The sequence below is a fragment of the Rhea americana genome, unplaced genomic scaffold (genome assembly GCF_003343005.1).
Source record: "Rhea americana isolate MKP2758 unplaced genomic scaffold, rheAme1 scaffold_31, whole genome shotgun sequence".
NCBI lineage: Eukaryota > Metazoa > Chordata > Aves > Rheiformes > Rheidae > Rhea > Rhea americana.
The window spans coordinates 1,616,061-1,639,924 of record NW_028186435.1 but is presented as its reverse complement, the minus strand read 5'-3'; the positions used below and the strand labels follow the sequence as shown (position 1 = coordinate 1,639,924).

At 35.2% G+C, this 23,864-nt stretch overlaps 1 protein-coding gene across 1 annotated transcript in view; it reads right to left on the bottom strand.

Annotated features, from left to right (window-relative positions):
- The window catches only part of CTDP1 (CTD phosphatase subunit 1), a 98,082-nt gene that overhangs the window by 24,022 nt on the left and 50,196 nt on the right, over nt 1-23,864 (bottom strand). The window contains exon 11 of the mRNA XM_085309995.1: nt 11,662-11,849. Within this exon, the coding sequence (XP_085166121.1) occupies nt 11,662-11,849 (188 nt within the window). The remainder of the gene's footprint in view (nt 1-11,661; nt 11,850-23,864) is intronic.

Here is a 23,864-nt window from a genome sequence, read left to right as displayed (position 1 = left end):
AAGAGGTAAGTTCCCTCAATGTTTTCATAGGGAATAAAAGGCTAAAAAACAGGCAAGGAAATACATACACACTATAACTCTTCGTATCATCCAAKTGAAATTTTAAGAGCAATATTTCAGCAGAAATATACTTGCAGATTTATAATCTTATATGACCTTCAAATAGTCATTTTGTCTATAGCAGAAGTCTTCAAACAGTTCTTCGAAAGAGGGACTGCTTTAGCAAGCTGCAGTGTTAATTACATTTGTAACTAAACACAACCTAGCCTGTATATTTTTTGTGAAGCCATAGCATGAGAAAGATTTTTAGAAGCATGTTTACTGTTCAATGATACATTTGGCATCTTTAAAAAAAATAAATGAATGAAATCTAGATTGCAGATAATAAATAAGGTGATGAACAGAAGAATACAGACACATAGATGAAGAATATATTTCCAGCTCCCTTTTATCTTTTGATTTTTCCCCCTACATTTTTAAATTCTCCATTGATAATTACAAAATTCTTCTAATATGGTGTTACAGCAGTTCAGTTAGTGAGTTGTCTAGACATTTGCAACTACACGCTAATGCTACTGAATATTCACACTAAAATCCATTTATTTTTCAAATTTTAAAATGAAAACTCCTCAGATCAACGAGTAAAGACACACTTGGAATAACTCCCCAGTATATACTGGAGCTTTATAATGAAGATTGCTATAGGAAAGAAATCACTTAGAAGCTTTGACAGGATTTCACTCTGATCAAAATTACTTTTCATGAAAGAACGCTACATAAATGAAACAAAGCATGCGCTGTATCTACATTTTTCAAGCATAGCTATCCTCTGCAGAGTTTGCTCTTCAAAATAAAGTTTTGCACCTTAAAAGAGAGAACTAACAAGGTGTGAGATTTGCYTTACTAAATGTAGACATTCAAAGTAGGTCAAATGAGCTACATCCTGAAACTATCTAGCTTTTTCTTTGTGGAGAAYGAGGGGTAGAATGACTGGCTCAGATATAAATGTTTGGAAAGGTGAATTCTACCATGAATATAAAAGAGATACAGATTTTAAAAAGTTGAGAATCATCATAGCAGTATATTTGAAACAAAAATGATGAAAAGAAAAAGTGTTCTTACTACTCAAATAACATGGTTAAATATCAGTGTGATGTATTCCCATTGCCTAAACCAATTCTAAATGAACTTTTGAGAGGTGATCGCTAACTGGATCTTAACTGTGCATCAGGTAAAGAATACAGCTGAAATCCAGTCTGCCTGTCCTTTTTTTTTAAACAGGATAAGTTCTAGTGGCCCTTTGCCATTAGTATTCTAGAGTACTCTGGATTAGGGTGCTTTCAGTTTGTCCAGCAGGAAATACTCAGCAAAAGAAATACTTTGCTAATCATGTCAAATGTGAGTAAGAATTACAGGCTAACATGTACCTAACAAACTTCTGGGTGAACAATACATGCTCAGAAATTTGCCATATTGGGACATTTTTCAAGAGGGACTTTAAAAGGCAATCCCTTGATACACAGGCCCCCACTTACTTGCGATCCACCACATCAAAATCTAGAGTTGCCACAAGCTTCTATCTTTTGATTTTGTTTTTCAGTTCTGAAAAACAAGTCTTTGTTTTAAGCCTTCTCTTCTTGTATGAGCTGAACTTTGAATTATTCCAAAGCCAACAAAATGTGAAACACAACAAGTCTGAAGTTGAAAGACCCAACAGTTTACATCTGGCAAAGTTACAAGCAACTAAAATCAGAGTTCGGTAAGAAAGAAGTGTCAGGCAACTTAGTGTTACTGATCTTATCTATTAAAAATATTTACCTAATGACCACTTCTGCAACGACAAATGCCCTTAACTGCAACAAATTACTACCTTCTGAATTTTCTCTTCCATATATATATATATATRTTTTTTTTCTTCTTTTAAAACCCTTTTAGCTTACTAAGTCTACAAGGGCATGGAACATAACAGTCTTGTGGACACTACTACATCTTGACTGATAGTCGAAACAAAAGCAAGAAGTTCATTTGGATAAATATTTTGGACCTTTGCCTTACAGAAGAAAAATCTCGAGTTGGCTGCAGTTTAATAATTATACAATAACCCTTCACCACCTACATCATCCTCATATCGGAATCCATTTTTACAAAAGATCACTGCATGCARCTCTGGAAATGTTTCAGTAGTTATTTTTGTAGTCATTAATATTTAATGACAACCCTAAATAAAGGTAATTAGGAATATTATTTTGAAAACATCAGTCAGAAAGAATATGAATAGGTAAGGTAAAGAGGAAGATACAGTGTAGATCTTTTAATATTAAGTTTCCCTGATGAGAAAGTGTTGTGTATAAACTGAATAAGAAAATTTGTGTTAAGTACCAACAACCAACCACTCATTTTCTCTATGCTGTTGATTTTATTGTTTAATTTAAACATCAATACCCTTTGCATTTTCTTCCACTTATTCAACTCTCTGGAACCARAATCTACAATTTTCTGGCTGACAATCAGTGAAAATGGTTTGCTTCCACACAGTACGGGGAACAGAGCATCTGGAAGGAGAAAMAAGTTTGTTGTTTGTTTTTAAAGCTTTGGAGAGAAGAAATTGATTTATTTAAGAACTGCTTCAAAAAGCTGCTATCGCCCTCGTATCAATTTTGTTATGCAGATATTGGTAACATGAGAGCTTTTAATTCAGAACTTCTTCCCAAACAGAAACTTAATTTTAAAGTTCACAGTGGACACTCCTTCAGAAGGGAAAGTTCTCCGGAGGCTGAATATAAAAGCAAATTTTGCTGCTCTTGCCCAGGGCCCTCTTCCCTATTAGAGTCTTCACCAAAATCCCTTTCAAATAGAAGTGACATTAAAATTCTGCAGAGCAGCCTGCTCATGTGACAACAGCAAGATGTGCTGCCAAGTGGAGCACTTGTCTGTAGAAGCTGATCCTGGATTTCAGTCTGGAGTGTTTCACCATTGCTTCTGGTAAAAACTAACTGAAGCTGCAATAATTTTTTAATTGCTTATGTACACTACATACAAGAASTCTGTTTACTTCCAAACTGTTAAAAATACAAGGGAATTCAGTCTTCTAAACATACGTTTAGCTTGTTAAAACTAATGACACTTACACTTTGTATTAGGATCAATTTGCACCTCCAGGTAACACAACAAAATGTTCAATTTGAACTTTAAATTCAGTATATTATTTTGGGGAAAAGTGAGGTGGTGGAATTTAAAATTCTTGATGCCCCAAAATACCACTCCCAAACAGTCACAAAAGAACAGTACAGATCTGAAGCATACTAGTTCCCGTATTGCATTATCAGTACTGTTTAAAATTTAGATCAGAAAATAAAGTATCTATGATAGACTTGCAAAAGTTCTCAATGGCAACTTCCTGTCATTTAAAACAAACATCAACCCATTTCTCTTATTCCCTGCAGTACATTTTTCTTCCTCCCAGATGAAGTCTTTGTATGTGCTAGGATTAAATTTATAAGAAATTAGACTAAGCATAGTAAGGATTATAGAGACAAATTTTGGCTGTTCTTTGTGAAACAAACTTTTCACAACAGCTTGAAGCGTCAGAAGTGTCACATTCTATAAAATTGCAGCCCTCATATCTATGTTCAGCTTCCTTTAATTATTCCATCTTAAGAACAGGAATTTCCAGAGCAGTATGTTCAAACTGCCAAATGTCACCTAACACTGCAAATTCTTTAAGGGAATCAGCTTTTTCCACAACTGGGAGAGGAAGCGGCTGCTTGTCAGACATCATAAATTCTGTAGAGTCTAGGACTGTTTTTTCTCCCTAGCATTATTATTCACTGTCTTCAAAGGCAGAGTGCTCTCCTCCTTCAGTGAGGAAATCTAATGAATCTCATTAAAATGGATTAATGATACTGTGTCTTGTAATATCCAAGTAGGAAAACAGCATTTATTTACCAAATTACATAAAGAGCACTAACAAGCTGCCTCTTCTATCAAACACTTTTTGCATGATTGTGGATTCAGGATCTCACTGCAAATCCCAATAAATGGGCTACAATTGCTTTCTGAAGTTTTCTAGCACTCTTAATTCCACACAAGGATCTTAAATTGTTTGAACAAGCTGCAAGAGTCAACCCAGTTCACTACCACTTTATTGAAATGCTGCTTCTCCAATGTGAAAATAGATTCAATCAGTTYTGAGTGAACACAGGCTTTAAAATGAGACATTTTTCCATGTAATCCCACAGCCACTGACATGGCAGGCCCCCAGCCAGAAACACAGCAGCTTTAGAAATGGGCTGATATTGCAGTTTGGGCCAACTCCAATACTTAACTCCAATTTTTAGAGAGAGAGATCTGCACTGGAAACTTATTATAAGAGGACCTCTCTATTGTGACTACAGTCAACCCTCTTCCTCAAGAAATTGAAGTAATTTGGAATGGCCACACCACTGGAAGAGGAGCTGTAAGAAAGGCAAGCATACTGTTTCAATTAGGATGAAAAGTGCCGTAAATGAAATTTTGCACAGGATTTGCAGCACAGTCTTTTCTGTGAAAAGAAAGAAAGAAAACAAAGACGTGATTTCAACGTTCTGGCAGAGCAGCTTTTGAAAGGGAGTGCTGTGATATTTGAAAGGAAAGAAAACACTAAAGAACTTAAGGGCCTAAAATACTAAGTTTTGTTTTAGAAATCTAGTAAATAGGTACAGAAAAAGACAATTGGGAAATCTCTGAAATTCTGAGTTCAGTTTTTCTTGTTTATGAAACTAGAAAGTTCTTATAAGGGATAACTTAGAGATGACTAAGTTTTAGCTCACATCACTAATCATCACACACAGCAACACTTTTAATTAAACTACCATTCTCATTCTTTCAGACAACAAAGAATAGATGGAGTGAAAAACCTACTTTGGAAGAACTCCAAGGATAACTTTAATATGCAGACTGTTTCTGATCATATAGTCAAAACGAATAGAATACTTTGCTTCAGTTTAACCAAACTTCAAGGTTTTATTCTGTGTAGTTTCAAAGACTGCAGGCTTTCTGAAATACTTCAGATAGTTACAGCTCTGTAGCAAAATAAAATATCTCCTCCTTGAATTTAATAAAAAGTGCATCAGGAGCTCACAACTTGAATGAACAAAACCAGAAAGCATTTCAGATGTTTTGAAAATAATCTCAAGACCAAGATTAGTGTTTCTTATACAGCTCTTATTATTTATCCATTTGTTCATTAAAAATAGTTCATCAGTCATAACTATCATCTAGTCTGGATTGATGCAAAAATTATCAGTAAAGTTATTTCATTAAAGGAAATATTTTATTGAGCCATTTTCTGAAGAAAGTTTAAATGCTGCAAGGAAAGTAGCATTGTTAATAGGTTAAATATTACTGCTAGTTATTACATTTTTCCTGATTAGTTATTCAGAGGAGAATACTTCCTTCCTAAGCTGAAACACGTCTTAACACAAAAATTATTGAATTTTACATTCCAAAGAGAAAGAAATTTTCAGTGGAGTAATAGTTAACCCTTACATCATATTTACACTGGCTGAAATGATTATAAAACTGGAATTAAATATGGTAAAAGCACCAGCTTCAGTACTGTGAATTGACAGCACTCAATGTAAATTAAAAACCCATACTGGAGTTCAATGAGACTTCACTTCCATCAGATAGTTCATATATTCATTGAAGTCCACTRTTTAATGATAGATACAGACAGAAATATGGTTTATGAGCATACTTCAAATAACTACCAGTTTTAAACTATAACCTTTCATGACTATAACAATGCACTGAAACACTTCASTGATGCAATTTGTTGCATATTTCGAACCTCCGTCCTTCATCGCTTCTCACCTTGAGGGGACTGCCTGTCACATTGGTGGCCAACCTTTGCGCAAAAACAACCTATCTCAAAACAAAAAAACAAACAACCCCTCCCAAACAACCCCAAATAACCCCCACCCAAACCCAAACAACCCGCAACAACAAAATGCCCCCAGAACACGCATCAAAACCACCCTCCACCAAACAGAAAGCCGCAGAAGCCTATCACTGTGCTCCAAACTGAGCTTTGGCAGTGGAGTGAYGCAAGAACAGCAAACTCAAATCTTCTGTGCTTACGGAGAGTCCTCACATGCTAGCCTGGGGATCCTGCATTAGTTAAAACACCCACAAAATCTTTCCTTTCAAGAAGAACCAACCACTCCTTTGCTTCTCAGTAACTTCATGCAATATAACRATCTCTTAAGCCTCCTAGAAACCTCAGACCTCACAGGAAGACTCTCTACACCATAGCTATTTTAAACAGCTGTAGCAGCCTAATCAGTATTATTATAAAAGACAACATACAGATTCTAATATTACAGCATAGGGAAAATAACTGCTTTTACTTATTTATTTTTATTTTCGCGTCACTGCTGGGCTTATTTCCCATTGTTTGAGGTACTCTATGCTTGGGTTGTAATTGGAGGCACACCTGAGAAAATGTAAAGAGATCCTGGACCCGAGGGTGTTTGGACATGTTGGACAGATGTGGCATGAGCTATCCTTCAAGAATCTGAATATTACCATCACATGCTTTCCATCAAGAATTAGCATCTGACTGCAGATGAACATGTAAGTGCAGAAATGGATCACGTGGACTATCAAGTTTAACATCTTATATAAACACAACTATTCTGAAAGTAAATTGATGTGATTTTTTTTTTCTAATTCCCAATCACTACTTAACACTTTCAACATCTTAAAAGAAATTGTAGGCATATAATACAAGATCACATGCCAAGCCATACACCATGCCACTGCAAGACAGCTACAGAGAAGAACATCTCAAATTCCTGTTTTGTTGCCCAAATTCCTTTCACATTTCTATTTACTAAATGAAATGTACCAATTTCCTTGCTTCAGTAATGAAATCAAAGAGCACCAAGAAACACTTTATTAGTTATTTTCACAGTCTGTTCTTCAACAAAAGAAAGGCAAATCTCACAAAAGGCATACTTAAACTTAGGTACAGGGCCCCACAGCTTTACTAGAAATTTTCAGGGACTACAAACTGAAAGATACGTTTTCTACATAATGCTTGGCTTATTTTCTCATCAGCATTATATGTTTCAAGCTTCTTTCCATCCTTCTACTAATTCTTTTGAGACTGTCATGGCTACCTGATATTGTCCTCTTCCTGCATACAAAAGACCATTATTGAAACATCTTAACATGGATTATATTTAATTTATATTATTGTGCCAACTACTTTACAATATGCGAATTTAAATGCATATGGGGAATATGTGAAAATATATTTGTGCTCACTGACACTGAAGTCTCAGAGGAGACAGCGGAAATACAAATCAAAATGCATTTGAAAAACAAAGCAAATTGCACTGACAGCTTAAACTTAAGGTTTCAAATATCTCAACTAATTATGAATTTCTTGTCGATAGAATACATACATACTCTGCAACAGAAGCTAAACATTCAGTCGTTTCTCCTGCAAATTACATTTGTACTCGTCTCATAAAAAGCTTTTTCCTATTATTCACCATTAATCATTGTTAACACCTACAAAAGCCACYCATGCATTTCCATAATTAACTCTTCATTCATAACTTAGAGCAACAAGTTTCATGTGTGACATATTTCAACTACGTCACATGGCATTTTCACTCCAACTATAAAAGTTTAGTAAATCCTCATGAGGCCCAGACAAGCTAAAGCTAGGTTCCTATTTGCTTCAACAATAGCTGGATTAAACCTCTAACAACAACTCTTTTCTTTTAAAAATTTAGATAAGAAGCAGCTCAGAAAAATCCAATCCACACAAAAATTAAGAATATTTATGAATACAAACTGGTTTATCTCGTTTAGCATTGCTAAATAAATGTAAACTGCAAAGGTATTTCATCATCATACAGGTCACGATCATGACGGGCTGATCAAATGTGAACAGCATAAACAATTTTTTTAATTGACTAATTTCTATTCCATTTTTTTTACATGATAAGATGCTTACATTAATTGCTTGGTCTATGCAATACCCTTTTAGTATGACATCTGTGTGATAACTGCCAGCATTAAGTTGCATAAGAAGCTAGGATTTTAAAATAGCTCTACGCTGTCAAAAGGCAACATAACTGTACGTTATGTCCCAGCAGTCATAAAGTAAAGGATGTATGAAAGGTGCTGCATTTTTTTTCCTGAAAAAGAGCTATTAGAAATTAGAAAAGATTATTTTTATCCATCCAAGAGAACTTTAGAAGCGGCACCACTCAGAAATGATCAAGGTATTCTATAGATTTCAAAAGTGAAGCTCAACATTAAACAGAAGTATTAAATTTCTATCATACAAGTGGTACAATTCCAGTGCCACTAAGCACAGAACAGCTGGCTATGATGGATTCATACTATAAAATATACACTCCATAAAACTTCTTTGGGAAGCAAGTTTATGTCCCTTATACCTCAGGTCATAAAAAGCACACTACAGTTATTGATACTACATTTATTTCTCTACTACATACATCTCCTTAATTACTGCACACCCTGGTGTGTAGACAGCATTATCTGTGCAACGTCATGTAGCCTGAAGTCACGAGTGCTTTGCCATATCAAATGCTATCACCTCTTGGTACATAAGGAAAGCAGAGGGCCAAATCCAACTATTATGTAAATCCACTTAGGATCAAATTTTTAAACCATTATTTCACAACTTCCTGATAGTGATATTTTTGTTATTAGTGTTTCCTGAATACATGAAAAGCAAAACAAAAGATGAACAAGGGGAAGGCAATCAAAATATGATCCAGCACTAATATTTTCYGGCTTAGCCCATTCCTAGCAGAGATGCAGCCTGCAGAGACTATAGGTTTCTGGTAAATAATGTTCCATTTACATCTGAAAAAACAGCTCCAATTTTACAGACCTTTTTCCTACCAAGACTAGTAATAACCAGTTTTCTTTATTTAGTGTAAACCTCTTCCGTGGGCATCTGGCAATTTGCTGATATGAATAACTGATTAACATTCCAGTCAGTATCAGATAGGAGATCATCTCTTTGTCAACCTAAGGTCTATAAGTTACCATATAAACTTGTTAAGCTGAAAAAGTCAGACATTTACATTAGAAATCAGTTTAAATGTGAATCTTACTACAACAGTTTAATGTTTGTGTTAAGTTATAATTTGTTTGCATTTGTTTCACTAGCTTAGAGTTCGGAGTACAACTACATTTATTCTGGTATTTCTAAAGATTAATGTATTGAGGCTACTTCCATATTGTCCCAGTTTTTATTAGAGACTTGCTGGTTCTACTCATTGTCTGAGTCATTCTAAACAGTTAGAGAAGATATATGGATAACRTCAAATTTTCAGATTTATTGATTAGCAGCATCTTAGGTTTTCTATACGATCATTTTTATGTAGAACTAGTGAAAGTTCCAAATATTTTCAGAAAAGCTATGACTGACATTTCATCTTCACATCTGAACTTGCATTACTGAAGGTCTCATCAAACTTCCAAAGACGGTATGTGAGACGACTTTTCTTCTCAGTTAAACTTCAGCCTGTGAGTAAAAACTTAGTGGAAGCTGTAAGGCATCATGGCTAGATGCTGCCAAGTGTGTGTGTGTGTCCTGCCTCTGTGTGAAGAGGCAGAGGCCAGTTCCTTCCGAGCCTGGCAAGAGCCAGAGGCGGTACTCCCAGCCCCTCGCTGTTTGCGTTTCCAGAAACGCCCATGTGCCACTGCCAATACCAGTGCTGCAGACTGCTGACACAAGCACTTGTACACTGCATCAGGTTTTATTAGGATTAGAGCAGAAACTGTTTAAAATTATTAAATACCATTCCATCCCCATTCTGCTCCTAATACCTCAAAGGCTAATTTTCAGAAGGAAGATCATTTTGTTGGGACATGTGTGCTTGTATAGCACTCAGCTTCAAGGAATGCAGCCCCCAGAAGCTGCAGCTACTTTTTGTGATGGAGTAGAATGAGATCCTGGAGATTTTAATCTAGTTGCTTAATGACTGTTCTTACATTAGCTCTCTGGTACAGCACACTACGAGCACACAGACTGATGACAGATGTTTTCATGGTCAATTTAATTCTATTCTAAGTTTAAAGTTTTAAGATGACAGATGGAAGTTCTTTGCTATCAAGCAGCATTTCCAGGCTAGCAYACAGCGGGCCAGCATCTGAACAAGCACTTTGTATGTTTTGCAGGACTCCATTCAGATTCAACCTTGGATATAATTTAACGAACTGACAGGGAAACCATTAAAAGGCAGAAAGATCAAAAATTCAAAAGCTACTTCAGCATCCTCTCAAAAGTATTCTAGCAGCAACTCCACTACATACACATGATCTTAAATGGCTTCTGAGTGCAGAAGCATTGTCAACTTACTTGTAAACTCTACTATACAAAACAAAAGTTAATGGCAAATGCACTTGCGCTCTCATCATTGCAAATTGCATGTGGGAAACAGCATTTGGCAATAACTATCAACCATATTCCTTGATATGATCTTCTGACGCTTGTTTTTCAGAATTTCTTGTGAAAGAAATATTCTACACATCATCAATAGTGGCTTTCTCAATTTCTCTTAGGCTATCTTTGTGCACTGTAACAGTACTGGCAAATTCATGTTTGGCTCTCATTGTGGAGAAGCCTACAGCTTTCTCTTATCAGACATTGATCCTTGCGTCAATCTTAAGGCAGATGTCTCTAATTTATTATGTAACTCACAGAAGTTAAAATAATGCTGGAAATCATCTAAGTGCTACTACTTATGTTTTCCTCCATTAGGGGAAAATTATTAGTTTGTAATAACATATTTTATCTATTGAGCTTAAATTCTCAGAAGTGAAAACTGATTCTGGTTAAGAGAGCAGAAAGAAAACAAAAGTGTACACCTGAGTCACTTCTGGAGTTTTAGCATTTGGTRGTGCAGTATGATTACTTCAGCAATTCTGATTTGATACTACTATGATCTCCATCTTGTATTGTCTTCTATATGCCTTTAGGTTTGAAAAAATGTTAAGGGGCCTTAACATATTTAAAATTTGCATTTATTTTAAATCAAGTTCTAGTTTACTGGAAAATTGGTTGATAGTTATTGTTCAATAATTAATGAGTGGGCATTATAATCATTTTTCCAGAAGAGACTGATAAGTTTATATTTATTTCTAAGATGCTTGTACTAAATATACTTGTAAAGATACTTCTGTGCTTCTACTAAAGCATAGAACTGCCTAAACATTTATGAATTTCCCACACAAACTTCTTGAACATTCAGGATTAAAAAACCCAGCTTCTCCAAACCAGGTTTTATCTCAGTTATGATAACATTGCAGAGGGCACAGTCCTGAACCAGACTCAGAATTAGGACTACTTTAAAAGMAGCACTGTTCATAGTGGTCTACTCCATTCTTTCAAAGTGCATGAGAGATCCTAGCTCTCAATAGGTATTTATTGTGAGCATTTCTTTAAATCAATCCCAAAACATTTTTGCAGAGGTAATCATGACAGTTTCAACTAGTTACAAAAAGGCTTCCTATATATTATGGTAACAACTACATAAAGATTACGTTGTCAAGAAGTATGCTGAATAATGTAGAAACGCAATGAAACATAATTAACACTTCTTTCTCAATTTGAAAAACGCATACCTTGGTACACTGCCAGTTAAGCTTCTTTCACTTGATAACGACGACGATGACGATGATGAGCCAGGTCTCTGATCCGTTTTCATTCCTAGAGTCTCTGTTGCACTAACTGGAGGTTTTTCACTTGCCTCTTCCGGCTTTTTTTTTTCACTATCACTTTCATCACTGCCTTCTCCTAAGATGTCATCAACCTGCCAAATATTGAAGTGTCAGTAAGTCTGCTAACAGGCTATTATATATCAATTTTCCATAGTTATCAGATTGCCCTTTAATAATCATTAAAAATAAATGCTTCAACTTCCCTTGACCTTTTCAGCAAAAATTCGAAGTAAAATAAAGTAATAATAAATAAATTAAAAAATAAATTAAAAATCAAAATTTAAATGTCTTCAAAGTGTTTTCCATAACAGTTCCAGAAACATTCTACTCAAATTAAATATACTTAATCTACGCTCAACTTAAGATAAACACACATTCATATACATGATAGAATTGCATTTGAAGGCGTTCTGTATTTCATTACAGCAATAGTAAAGCTGTACAAGAAACAAGAAACTACATTATGGAACCACCGCTGTCTCTTTAGAAATCAAAAGGACATCATCTCAATATATACAACCATTTATGCACGGCATACTGAAGTCTCTAGCCAGTAAGTATTCTTATATTTCCTGGTATTCCTGGATAAAGGCATAAAATTGAAGAAGCGTACTCCTAAATAATAGGGCATGAAAGGAACTGAACATAAAGAGAACACTGCTCTAACCAGATTCTGTCTGCTTATGCACTAATTAATAAGGCAGATCTATCAGAACATTTACATAGTTCATTAAATAATTGTTTGGTCTTTGCTTCTGAGAAGTTGCTACAGGATTTCTTACTCCTCTAAAAACATGCTAATTTGCTCTATCAGGACAGAACCTGCTTAAACTACCATTAAAAGCAAATCATACTTACGAGCTACACCACTAAGCTTCAAAAGGTTATATTCTCTTTTAGTTAGTACTTGATCTTAAGAAAGAAATAAAAACATGAGAAAATATAACTGATGATACCATAGCCCTTATTTATGTGACTGGCAGAGAACCCAGGAAGTATGCTAAGTGTGACTGTTTCTCTACTGATACTTAAGATTGCTCTGATTGCTCTACTGATACTTAAGATTGCTCCTAAAAGCAGCAGATCTAAGCAACAACGAGGGCAGGCAGTAAAGTCACAGCTGCTCAGCTTTCCCACTTCTCAATACTCCTAGCACTCTAGACCTACTCTAGGTCACACTCCTAGATCTACCAGGCTCATACTACCATGACTGACAACAACTCAGTGCAGAGCTACCATGAGTAAAGTATCTTCAAAAAAAAGATGAGTTCTTCAAAAGGTTCCAGTATCATCCCCTTGTCCATGTGGTCAAGGCTATGACAGGTTCAAAAGAAAGAAGGATTATTTCCAGTTCCTGACAGAGACATCATTCTCAGTTCTGGATGCCAGGATCAGTTTTTCATAGTCACAGTTTGTGTCCCAGACAAATGACAAAAACTCCAAAGATGAGAAACAGCTCACTACTCTCAGTTCCCAAAAATGCCACACCAGCTTCATCAAGAAGAAAAATTCTGTATATGAACAAGGATCAAAAGATTTTACACTGCCTGCAACTGATAACCCCAAAGGTAAAAGAAAGCCATGAAACAAGAAGGATCACTTGCAGCTGGGCCTTCCTAAGCAGGTCTCTGATTTATACATTTACATTGATATGCACTGAAAGAGAGTTAAGGCTGCTCCCTGCTGCAGAACCTTGCCAGCACTTTACTTCAAATATTGTAGAGCTGAATGAAATACCTTTGTGAAAAAGGGAACAGCTTATGAGCAAGAAGGGAAGGGAAGTGGAAAACAAAGAGTATGGTAACAATCAAAGGCCTCCATTTCTCTTCTGGTGTCCTATGGAGATAGACAAGATCTACGACCCAAGATGATGATGATGATGCCCCAAAGGCAAATTTGCAAAGCACATAAATTACTCCCTTCACACTCCTTCTATTGACTTCAGAAGGATGGAAGATGCAGCATTTATCTTCAGTCTTCTGCTAAACCTATGGATTTTGTGAAATTAGTATGCTTCTACATGTCCTAGCCAGCTACTCCTGTTAGAGTGCAGTGATCTTTCCTGTCTATTTGATGCCACCTTTCACTACAACTTCTGCCAACGTGCATTGTTGCAAATGAGAAATGATGCAGAAGGAATTGAAGGAATAAAAGTAGGAAGTAATCCAAATGATCCTAAAATAATAGATTTGAAAACTACCAACATAAAGAAAAGTGAGGACATTTTGTTTCAAAATACATTTGTGAAAAATGAAATAATCACAGTTTCAAAAAATTAGAATTCTACAACTCATTTTAAAAACTGGATTTGAAAATACATGCTATCCTATTCTTAGATGGAATGACTTCTGTACAAAATGAAATGCAACTTGATAGTTTCTCAGACTTACAGTTTAAGCTTATTTTCCATCAACCCTTGTCGTGGTTCCCTTATCTTGGATCCTTTTAATTACATGAAATGTTGCTGTCTAATACTTTTTCATTGTAAAAGAAACCATAATTAAAAAGGAACCATGTATCAGTTTAGGGCATCTAAACACAGATGACAAACAGTTCCAAGTGAAAACTGTATTATATAAAAATCACTATGTCAAATTAAAGTGCAGCTCATCTAGTCCAGAATGCTCTTCAAGACCATTTGTCATCATATATGTAGAAAATAAGAATCATGAAAAGCATTCCAGGGACAAAGAGACAGAAAGGATAGAGAAAGACAAGTGAACAGCAAATCAGGTAAAAGCACATAAGGTATGGAAGATAGAGTTTTCCACGTACAGGAAATGCAGAAAATCTGACGTGTTTAAACACTACAGTTTCTGGTATGAGATAGTAAGAACACAGTATCTGTATGTATCTGTACAAGATACTCATTGTAGCTAACCTATCCAGCACTTGGTAGTCACATGGAAGACAACAACAGCTAATCATATAGCAACTGTTTTCCAGTAAGCTTTATAACAGAATCAGTAAGGTTGGAAGGGACCTCTGGAGATCATCTAGTCCAGCCTCCCAAAGATTTCCTGGTGCTCGTTCCACTGGGGCTTGAATCCAGGACCTTCGGCAYGTAAAGCAGATGTGATAACCACTACACTATCCCTATATTTTCTCTTTACAAAAGACAAAGTTTTCAAAGGACAGAGTTAAGGTGACAGATGCTCAATGGTACATATTTTTCTCACAAACAGAACATTTACGGTCTTTTTAAATCTACTTTGTGTGAATAGTTTTGACAGGTTAGCAGTCTAGTTATTGCCATGTCTTTTTTCTTTCATTCTGCACAAAGATTACTTTAGTCTCTTGAAGTCTGGAATGTCATTTAAGGTAAGAATGACTAAACTAGCTTTACACATACATGCCTCGTTCCTGTGGAAGGGCATTTTAAAAGCACATATAAACCAAGTATGTGTGTACAAATACAGCAAAAATGGAAAATGATCACATAAGAAATTCATCGTAGTTAATGCAGATGGTCCTTAGGAACAACTTTCCAAAGTATTTTAATTAGAATAGTGCTCAAAACATAGATTCTTGCCTAATTGACTAAACTGCAAGTTCTACTGAAAAGATCAAGACTACCATCTCTCTCGCTTCATCAACTTCCAGAATTCTAGAAAACAATCTTATTTCTTGAGACTGAGAGAGCTAAGCCMTTTATTTGAACTACTTAATAGAAATAAAAAATGTACATTAATGTTTAAGCAACATCTATATACATACAGATATGTTGCTACCTTTAAACCACATCTTGAAGAACAGAGGAAACTCAATCTGCTTCAGACCAAGACCGATGCACCAGTTAAAGACTAATTTTTTTAAGCAGAAGTTGTAAGTCATTAATACAAATGGAACATTTTTAATAAAATGTTTTAGAAGAGAATGCCAGCTAATATCAAGCCTTATCGGATAAGATACAGTCCAGGAATATTTATTGCTTAAATATTGCCACAGTAGCTATCTTTAAAATACTTTAAGACTTTCATAACACAAAGAATGATTCACATTGGGGRAAAAAAAATCATCCCCTCAAGATGATAAATCATTCATTTAGCAAGAGAAAGAAGTCTGACAAAGTCTGACAAATTTTTTAAATATGTGACCATAGCCCCCTCTTCCCACTCCAAAACTTCAGCAGTTAAAGCAGTTTTATTTCTCTTTACTTGTAAAATACCACAAGCCACATCTAGAGTAGAAAGTTGTCACTGCAACATGCGCACCTTCCAAATGCTGCTGACATCTTAACATTGTCAGAATGAGCACTTGGCTATTTTGTTATTTCTCTACTAGGGCAGCAGAGCTTCACAGTGCATTAGCAATAGCAACAAGAGATGCACTTCTGCATAAATCACAGTTTCTCTTGTAGAACTGTCTGGCACACTCCTCTGGGGAATATAGAAAGCCTCCCTACAAGGCCCACAGTTTGCTATTATATGCTCCCACAGTTCTCTCTTTGATCCTGCAACATTTTTTTCCCACCATTTCCAACATTTACTTCTGCTCTGTCTTAGAATTTACTCTTTATCAATAGTTTCCAATTTCTCTGTCACCACAAGGCAGAAACACTGACTGAACTGATGAGCAATTTTATGCGTGTTTTACATGAAACGTAAAAGAAATCAGCAGACTTTCCTGGAACTTCAATGCAACAGTAAAAATTAAAAGCTTAAAGACTGGAGGAGAATGATGATAGTGAAAATTGCAAGTAAAACAGCACTTCTGGGCCTGTGAAATTATCAAYAAATGATGGTATTAGAGCACAAATCAAACCAGAGAGGACTGATAGGGGCTCCAGCTTTCTGGAGTTGTGCGCTGAGCTAGTTCTAGTCCTCTGGTAGAGAGATATAAAAACACTGCTTTGACAGTAGCAATATAAATGGAAAAAATATTGCAAAAAAACTCACTAAATCCAGATTATTGACATGAAATTAATTCCTGCCAATTAGTTAATAACTCTAAAGAAGGGGCAGTTACCTTCTGGTCGCTCAATTACACGAGATCGCTAAACGTGGTAACACAAACACTGGACGATTCAATGCAAGCCCAAGGGCAGGCTCAGTTCAGAAGCAATGCTTCTGAATATGCAAACACACCATAAATTTTCCCATAGAAATGTGGGTCCCAGGGGATATTTCACCAACAGTAAAGAAGGCAAGCATCAGAACCCCTTTTATAAAGCTCCATTCTTCCAGAGGTTCAAACAAGGTGTCTTCCTGCCCAGTTGTCCACACTGACACAGCATATATTTGTCTGACAAATTCTTGCTGTAAGGCATTCAAATGATTGCCCTTTGCTTTCTCAAGCTCCTTAAATCATACAATAGACATTTGGCTAAAGCAAGGAAAGGTTTTTCTAGAGTGAGGCATAATGAATTATGTATGTTCACCTGACAGACTGAAAGCTTAAACTCAGGAAGAGAAATAAAAAAGCACTCTTGCAAGAACACAAGTGATAAGCTGTGATTGGATTGATAAAGCACCTACATAAGCTTCATAAGGCAGAAGACAGTCAACATGAGGCCAGCTAACTTGTGTAGATATTCAATTTCAAATCTTTTTGATAAAAATCTTTTATTATGTTGATTAGTTTTACACTGAACAGCATAAAAAGTTTTACCCATATGTAAAGCTTAAAAAAACAAATCAGGTTTCGATCAAAAACCTTTATATGTCTGAGTAGGTTTTCTACTATGGTTACTACTTGAACGTTGAACTGGTCTCTTTTGACTACAATATTAATTTAATTTTTATATGTATTTTTAAAAACAACAGATTTGTGTTGCACTGTACCCTTGATAAAAGAGGTTGAGTTCAGGAATATGTCCTTTTTTTTTTTTTTTTTAATTTCTAGTAAAGTCAAGTAGCAGGAAAGAAGTGGTATCAAACAGGCATAAAGAAAGTAAAGCTGTACTTAAAGGCAGAGTTCTACTGAAATTCCCAAACCAAGTAGACCTCACTGAAAGAACAAAAATATTTTAAACCAACTATGTTTTTCACTAAAGACAACTTCAGTTATTCATACTGTTAAAAAAGTAGAATTCTTGGAATTCTATGGTAAGTGTTCAGAACCATCAATTAGTTTCAAAATACGGGGACTAAAGTGAAGTAAAACTGTTTCAATGTACAGATACTCCTGGAAGATCCAAACCAAGCACACGTCTAAGCACTGGACTTGCATCTTGTTTTCTGATACAAGAGAAAAAATTATTTTTGCAGACTATGTAGTTAACTATGAAAGTTGCAATAAATTGGTAGAGAAGTCATTGCAGACTTTAAACCTTCTATGAATTTCTTCCATCCCCAGTGACCTACCTAGTCACAACAAAGATGTGCAAAACTTGCAACTCTGAGAAGACGACATGTGTATGCAGATGCAACTCACTGCACAGTATAATTTTGAGGAAAACATTCCACCACCAAAAGAGGAGGTCAGACGTTAGAGTGCAACAGAAAAATATTTAAGATTGTGCACTTAAAAAATCCAAAAAAACCCAAGACAGCTTATTTTCTATCACAATAGACTGGTTACAGAGTTAACACAATTATTCACAAAAATACACACGCTAATTCTCAGCAAAGAATATATCAGTTGTCAAAGAACTAACTAGAACTATATGTAAGGTTTAAATAGCAAACCACAATTTTTAAAGGAAATTAAAATGGAAAGCAGGAAAAATAAGGAGAAGTCTACCAGAAAGTGAGGAAGATGGTTATTGAAACAGAAATAATATCTATAGATAAGAACTAGATGCTGAGGAAGACAATCTATGAAACATGACTGTTTAAAATAATTAAAATAGATTTCACTACAAGTTGCAAAACAAAATCAATACATTCACAAAAAGATAGTGGATGTTCTAAAATATTAATAAAATAAAAAAAAAAAATAAAAAAAAAAAAAAAAAAAAAAAGTTGAAAACCAACCAGAGCTCTAGACTACCTACACTAATAAAAGCTGGCTCTTATGGTTTGAGAGCTTATTTTTAACTACTTAAAGCTAGCAATATCTTTAAAAGTCTGAATGATCTCACTGCAAATATGAAATACATCAACAAGAAATATTAGAAAAGAGGTTTATTAAAACTAATGTGTTTGTATTCTTCTGAGCACTGGGTCACAAATACATCTCCTCGCCTAAAATAATCAAGGGGCTTATCAGAGGAGAGGAAAAAAAAGAAAAAAAAAAAATCCAACGAGGACAGGCGGACAGGCTATGAGTGCTAGAGTTATGCTTAGTCTTCTAGATAGAAAACTCAGAAGGCTTAGAGCTATCAGAAATTGCATGTTGAAAGTATCACTTCTAAGAAATACTGACACCAGGAGTCTCCCAAAACTAGCATGGACAAATTGTGCACCTGAATTCTCAAAAATGAGCACACAGAGTCAAYGCATAAAAAGAAAAAAGCACTCCATGAGAAATTCTTTCACTTTCRAAGTGAGAAATGCAGAGAGGCCTAAACAGGTTAAAGTCCTGAACCAAGGCCTGAATCAAGTAAATGCAAAGGAAAAAAAAAAAATGTTTTGTCAGAAATAGTGTTGGCATTTTGGCCTTTAAAATGAGATTATAAAATAAAAGGAATTGTATTGTATTTGTACACTTACTGTATTAAATTGTTCAGTTATGCACTCAATTTTATTTTTTCTTCATAATTAACACCATTTACTGTATTTAATTATTCTTGTTCTTCACATTTATATGTGAACACAGATCCTTCTTTTTTTTTTGAAATTTTATTGAAATTCAGATTCCATCTTTCAGCAAAAATAATATCAACTTCTTCATTACTAATTAAAGAACACAAATCTTTTTACTGTGCTTTTGGAACACTACGCTACTAACAAAATAACAAAACTGCATCCATTCTACTGCAGAGGAACCAAGTAGCAAGTCCCAGAATAAAAGGGATATTCACTCATATTCATTTAATTATAAAAATGTTATTTAAAATACATCTTGCTTTTTTCTATATCCTATAATGTATTTTTGAGTGGGAGGTGTTGCCTTTTTCTTCTATGAAGGATATTATTCATTGATACTTTTTTTTAGTTTAAGCACTGAACAGATTTCCGAGTTATTGAAGTCACATCCTTACAATGAGAACAAAAGTAAATCTCTAACATGTTTCCTGTCAATTCTGGTTCTGAACATTGTACATTTAAATAATGTTATTGAATTGCATTCAGAAAAATTGGTAGGCTCTGATACAGAGCTACCGGTTCTAGGACAAAAAGCAATTATGTGAAGAAAAAAAAGCTTTGAGCCCTGGCTCTGCACTGAGAACAGCTGCTATCCTCAAAATTGAAAAGCAGCAATTTGAAAATATTATGTAAAGTTACATACAGGAGCTCCCACTGGCAATCACTAGGGACTGGGCTTGGACCATGTTATGGAATCAACATTGGCAAGAATAGTCCCAATAGTTACAGTTTACAATACTGCTGCTCCACAGCACTGGCTACAAAGCCTGCACTCACTTCTATTGCAACTCTAGGCAATATAGTAAGTTCCTATAAGGCAGACAACACAGAAAAGAACAACAAAAAAACCCTGGCARCTCATATTAATTTGCCTTTTACCTTACCTTTTCATCTGTGAAAGGTAAGCGTAATCACAACTGTACAATTCACCGTGTGTGTTTTTACCACTGCATTTAATACTTAAATTACTAATGAAATAAAGTATCACTTTGAGGTCATATACCAATAACATTATTAAAAGGCTGCACTCAAAATTAGTAACAATTCCATATCCTTGCTTATAACAGAGTAAGATTCTTGGAAAAAACCCTTATTTTTAAGTTCTGAATATCCTTGAGCTTCCAGACTTGCAGGCTATATCTAGATTTGAATAGAAACTTCTGCAAAATTTGGAAACTTTAGGACAAATACTTCAAATTGCTAAAAGAATCATTAGCTGAAATCTTTCCTTGGTAATTAAGGAGCCCAGAGTGCTGACTTAAGGATTCTAGGCAGTTCCTATAAAACACTAACAACATTAGTGTAATGAAATTGCATTTTTCATTTAAAGGAGAAACACCATGACTTTGGGAAATAGAAAAAAGCCCATTGCTAACTACAAATTCCTGGAACACAACATGAATTCYCATTGACTAAAAGTTACCAACTGTAAAATTCACAATGACTTTTTAATTCAAAGTTTCCAAAGAGAAAATGTTTCAAGGGAAATAATACAACAGCTTCTCCCAAGCCTTTCTGAGACAGTGACACGACCACAACCTGGGAGTTGCAGCCTTTATCCAATTATGAAGCCCACACCTTTAAACTTACTCTCCTTTATTCTGTTTTCGAAAGAAAGCCTCTGGCAAAAGAACATTAAATAGCAATAATCCCATAAATCTATATTGTAATTTGTTTTTCTAAATAGTGAAGCCTTAGAATAAAATCCAAATGACTACAATACATTTGGCCAGAATAGCTGTCTGCCTGTCCCAACATCATATTCTTGTCAGATATTGCTGCAAAAGAGACAATATTTCAGCTTTGTCCTGACTGCACATGATCTCAGGACCATAAGCTAGAAGGATAGTTTGAGGCTATCAAAGGCAGCAAGGGTAGAGCTTTGGATTTCTTTCAACACAGCATTTCTAAAAACAACGATTCTGTAACAAAAATARAAGTTTCTGACTTCTAAATGCAATGATTCTTCAATTTAGATTGCTGAGAATAAATGTGCTGAAAACTCCAGAAAGTCTCCAAAAGCATGAATTTAAGGCTAATGAAAGCAGGTGATCTACATGTGCTTCCTCTGTTACTTACCATTACTTATGAGAAGTTCTAGCTTGCAGGTAAAAAACAAAACAGTAACAAACAACAACTCCTCCACCCTCCACGCATTAGGATGAAGCATTCAGTCCTCAAACCCTTCRAAGAGGACTACTCCCACACTAGGGYATATTAGCAAGAATGCTGCCTCCTTAGCAGCAGATAGTCCTTCAGTTTAAAATTGTTCCACTCTCACTGTATGGCTTAGTTTTGTAACAACACTTCTGTTGTTTGCCTATTACCACTTTATCCAGTTATTAACAGTTAAACATTATTACACAAAATGCATATCTGGTAAGACAAAGTATAATCCCTTCTTCCTCTCCAAGTTCAGTTAAAATAGCATATGCTAAAAAAGATAATTGATTGAAACCTCAGTGACTAGATTGCTTTGATGTATAGTGCAATGTTTCCATTACTACTGCAAGACGTTAAACAGAAAAAATATTTTCAGCCCATTTTGGGCCTGGATTTCTACACATCTCAGCACCCATTCCCAATCATTCTAAGTCCATTAGCTCACTTCAAACAAACTTTAAGATATTAATTTCTTCCAAATTTCATAGATACAAGCACCCGAGTAGGGAAAGACTAATTCAGTTCAGGCTGCAGCCTGAGGCCAATTCTTACTGAACAGCAAAGAATCCACTCAGTCTGACATCAGGAAATATCTTTCCAACTATGACAGCTAATCTGGTAGTTTCTAAAGTTATTCTTTATCTTTTTTTCTCTTTAAACGAACTTAATTTTGCATTTCTTGCCTCAATGAACTGAATAGCTTTTTATGCACATCCTCACCAACTGAATGTTTAGAAACAGTTATCTGAGATTCAAAGCACTATTATCCATGTCTTCAGGAAAAAAAAAAGTTGATGAGTTTATTAAGAAACTTTCTTTGAGATGTGATAGTACAACTTAAGTATCAGACACAGAGGAAGTCTCTCAAAGCATTGGGAAACCAGGGCTGAATTTAAGTCATTTTGAAACAAATCTTTGTATTCCAGGAAAGAGTCACTGGAAGGATAAATTGTTCAGAAGTTAAGAAGTCCCTCAATACATGAAATTTCAGAGATCATGCATTGTATAACTCAGTTCCATTTCTTCTGAGTAACCTTTGAAGAACTAGTCTCACATGTGCTGCTGCAGCAGCGTTTCGGTGCATAAGGATCATGTTTTCTTTTTTTGTCACTAAAGCATTTCTCTCTTTTCAAAATCCTKACTTGATTTTACAATCAAGTAATCTATTTATTTATATGCTTCAATATACCTTTATCTTGAACACTTTGATTCCAGATTTTTACCACGCTCTATCACAATTACCACCAGTTCAGCTGAACAGGTTATGAATCACAGATCAGAAACATAAAGACTAGTATCATAAAACACGTACGTACCTGTGTGTGTATTTTCCCTCTACTTAAATCATCTCCATACACTGAAAATCTTTGTACTATCCTATTTTTGACAAATGCTTGCTTAAGGTCAGAATACCAAGACTGGCAGTGTTACTATATATACTCCAACAGATTTTTAAAAAATTGCTGTAAACTCCTTATGGAATGCTATCAAACCTTTTTTTTAAGCATCTCAGATTTCTTTCATGTGTAATTAATTTAGAGAAAAAAAAATCATCTCTCTCTCTTGGATTACTAAATTTTAATTAAAAGGTATACTGTTGAAATGGTGAAATGGAAACTGGTCAGACAAAAGACTTCACATTTATTTACACCCAATCACAAATTGCATATTATTCAGTATCGGCTTCCCAACTGAAAATTTTAAGATTGACTACTACACGTGCTCTGTACTTGGCAAGTTTGAAGGAAGTGAAAGCTACTTGAGTGTCCAGCATTTCTATTTGGTTAACAGTAGACTGTGACTCTCACTTCTTCTGTTTCGTTTACCTATCCATTAAAAAAAACAAAACAAAACAAAAAAAAAAAAACAAAAACAAAACAAATCAAGAAGCAAACAAAAAAACATTATGGGGCATCTGAGAGTTTATTAGTTTGAAAGCTCTTAGAATCACAGAATAATTTAGGTTGGAAGGGACCTCTGAAGGTCACCTGGTCTAACTCCCTGCTTGAAGCAGATCCCATTAGATCAGACTGCTCAGAGCCTGGTCCAGGTGAATTCTGAGCACCTCAAAGTATGGAGATCCACAGTCATTCTAGGCAATTTGTTCCAAAGTTTGATCAGCTGCATGGCGAAAAAGTTTTTCCCTATACATAGTTAAATAATCTATGATACAATTTGTGCCCATTGTCTTCTGTCCCTGTGCACCTTTGAGAAGAGCCTGGCTCCATCTTCTCAACATCCTCCTATTATGCA